This window comes from Malurus melanocephalus, unplaced genomic scaffold (assembly GCF_030028575.1).
Source record: "Malurus melanocephalus ecotype Western Australia unplaced genomic scaffold, MMel_1.1 scaffold_1825, whole genome shotgun sequence".
Taxonomy (NCBI): Eukaryota; Metazoa; Chordata; class Aves; order Passeriformes; family Maluridae; genus Malurus; species Malurus melanocephalus.
The window spans coordinates 8,628-10,971 of NW_026625057.1; the positions used below are offsets into that span (position 1 = coordinate 8,628).

Sequence of the window (2,344 nt, forward strand, 5' to 3'; positions counted from 1 at the left end):
CCCCCACAACCCCTCATGGCCGTCACTCTCCCCCCACCACGCTCTCTCCCCGATTTTGGGGCGTCCCCTCCAGCCCTTTACGATCTTTTGGGGCGCTTGGGGGTGGGGGGCACCCGCTGGGGGGGGGTCCCGGCCTCTTTCCAGCTTCAGACGCAGCTCCTGAGCCGCTTGCGGGCCTCGGCCGCAGCAGGGGGCTCCAAGCCCGCCTTTGGGGTGCCCCCCTACGCCCCCCACCCCTCCCACTTCACCCCTGCCCCGCACCATTTCTCGGCGTTCTCGCCCCAATTCGTGGAGGAGCGACCCCCTGGCACCGACCCCGCACCCCCTCCCCCGCCACCGCCGCCCCCCCCGGAGCCCCCTGGCACGTCCCCGCCCGGCATTTCGGGGTCCCCGGGGCTCAGGGCGGGTCCCGTGGAGGGGGTGCTGGCGGCCCTGGTCCAGGAGATGAAGGCGACGATGCAGCGTGACCTGAACCGGAAAATGGTGGAAAACGTGGCTTTTCGGGCCTTCGACGCGTGGTGGGAGAGGAAGGAGGAGCAGGTCAAGGTGGGCGAGATCCTGAAGCACACCCCAAACCTGTCTTGAATCCCCRCAGCCACCCCATATCTTCCCCAAATCCCCACGTTTCCCTCTCTGAATTTTGCCATTCAAATCCTCCTGCAAATCCTCCCAATGTCCTCCAAAATCCCCCCCAAATCCACACCTGTTTTCTCCTCAAGTTCCCCTATTTCATCCCGAAATGCCCCCGCTGCTGACCCCCTCAATTTTTGCCTCCCCAGCCGTTCCAGTCGGGCCGGGGCCGGGAGGAGGCCCCGGAGCGGGCGAGGCCAAAGGAGCCCCCTCCCGCCCTCCTSTCGCTCGTGGACTGGGCCCGGGGCGGGGGATCGGGGCTGCGGGGAGCCCTCAGGCTCCCCTCCTTCAAGGTACCCATTTGTGGGGGTGCTGAGGGCATCTGGGGGGATTTGGGGGGTACTTGAGGGATCCTGGGGGAATCTGGGGGGTCCTCAGGCTCTTCTCATTCCAGGTAACCAATTTGGGGAGTGTTGGATGGGGAGTTTTAAGGTGTTCCCTTTTTAGAGGGGCTCTGTGTGTTCGCTATCCATTTATGGGCAGAGTTTGGGGACTTTAAGGGGTTTCGAGAGGATTCTTTTCCTTATTTTTTTCCACATTTTTTTCACCATTTTCTCCCTTCATTTTTTTGCATTTTTTCTCATTTCTGTGCCCTGGCCAGGTGAAGCGGAAAGAGCCCTCGGAGCTGTGTGAAGGGAGCGAGGAGAAGCGACCCCGGCCCCCCACTCCTCCTGAGGAGGATGAGGATGGTGAGACTCTCCACCCAAAATTCCCTCAAAACCCCTCCTTAAACCTTTGAAAATCCCCAAGCCCCTGAAATTCCCCACCCAGACAAGGAGCCCCCCCGTGCAGAAGCCCCCGGGAAGCGCCGGAAGCTTTTCCGGCTGGACAGCGAAGGCGAGGAGGCGTCCGAGGAATCGTCCTCAGCCAAGGTGGGACCTCCCCCCAGCCACTCCCAACACCTCGGGCACCCCCTGGGAGCCCCCCTGACCCCTGCTCTTGTCTCCTTGCCCCAAAAGGAGGAGGAGGAGGAGGAGGAGGAGGAGGAGGAGGAGGAGGAAAACGAAGCCGAAGCGGCGGTGCAGAGGAGGAGGAGGAGGAGGGGGAAGGGGGATCCTCCCTCATCCCAATCACGCAGGGACGGGGACAGACGGGCTCCCCCGTGCCGGGGACACGGTGAGGAGGGGCTCGGGGACATTGTGGGGGGACCGTTAAGACACGGGTGGGACATGGAGGGTATTTTGGGGACAGCGGGGGTGATGTGGGGATCACAGGCTGGGGCATTGTCTGTAGGGTGGGGGACATCAATGGTGACATCACTGATGTCACATCCATGTCCCCACAGAGAAGGAAGAAGAGCAGGAGAAGGAGGAGGAGGAGGACGAGGAGGAGGACGAGGAGGAGTTGGGGGACGAGGCCGAAGGTGGCAGCGAAGCTTCCTCCAAGTTCTCCCTGTACGAGGGGGCTGGGGGCAGTGCCTCCAGCAGCTCCTCGTCTCCTCCCCCATCATCCTCCTCATCTTCCTCTTCGTCTTCCTCATCCTCTTCTTCCTCTTCCTCCTCTTCTGAGGACGAGGCCGAGGAGCCCCTGGGACCCCCCCGGTCCCCCTCGCCCAAGCCGGGTAAGTGTCTGTCCTCTGTCCCTCTCATTTCGGGGGGGGTTATCATTCCATTTTGGGGGAATATCCCCTGATTTGGGGTTCCTCCTCCACTGACCATCCCCCTCTCTTTCTCCACAGTCCCTCCCCCGCCACCGCGCCTCTCGTCGCCCATCC

The 2,344-nt window shown here is 62.6% G+C and overlaps 1 protein-coding gene across 1 annotated transcript in view; it reads left to right on the top strand.

Annotated features, from left to right (window-relative positions):
• LOC130587382 (histone-lysine N-methyltransferase SETD1A-like) overlaps positions 1 to 2,344 on the top strand; it is an 11,363-nt gene that overhangs the window by 5,168 nt on the left and 3,851 nt on the right. Inside the window, exons 8-14 of the mRNA XM_057388357.1 lie at positions 7 to 546; positions 780 to 923; positions 1,232 to 1,319; positions 1,402 to 1,502; positions 1,596 to 1,746; positions 1,916 to 2,191; positions 2,309 to 2,344. Coding sequence (XP_057244340.1) covers positions 7 to 546; positions 780 to 923; positions 1,232 to 1,319; positions 1,402 to 1,502; positions 1,596 to 1,746; positions 1,916 to 2,191; positions 2,309 to 2,344 — 1,336 coding nt within the window. The remainder of the gene's footprint in view (positions 1 to 6; positions 547 to 779; positions 924 to 1,231; positions 1,320 to 1,401; positions 1,503 to 1,595; positions 1,747 to 1,915; positions 2,192 to 2,308) is intronic.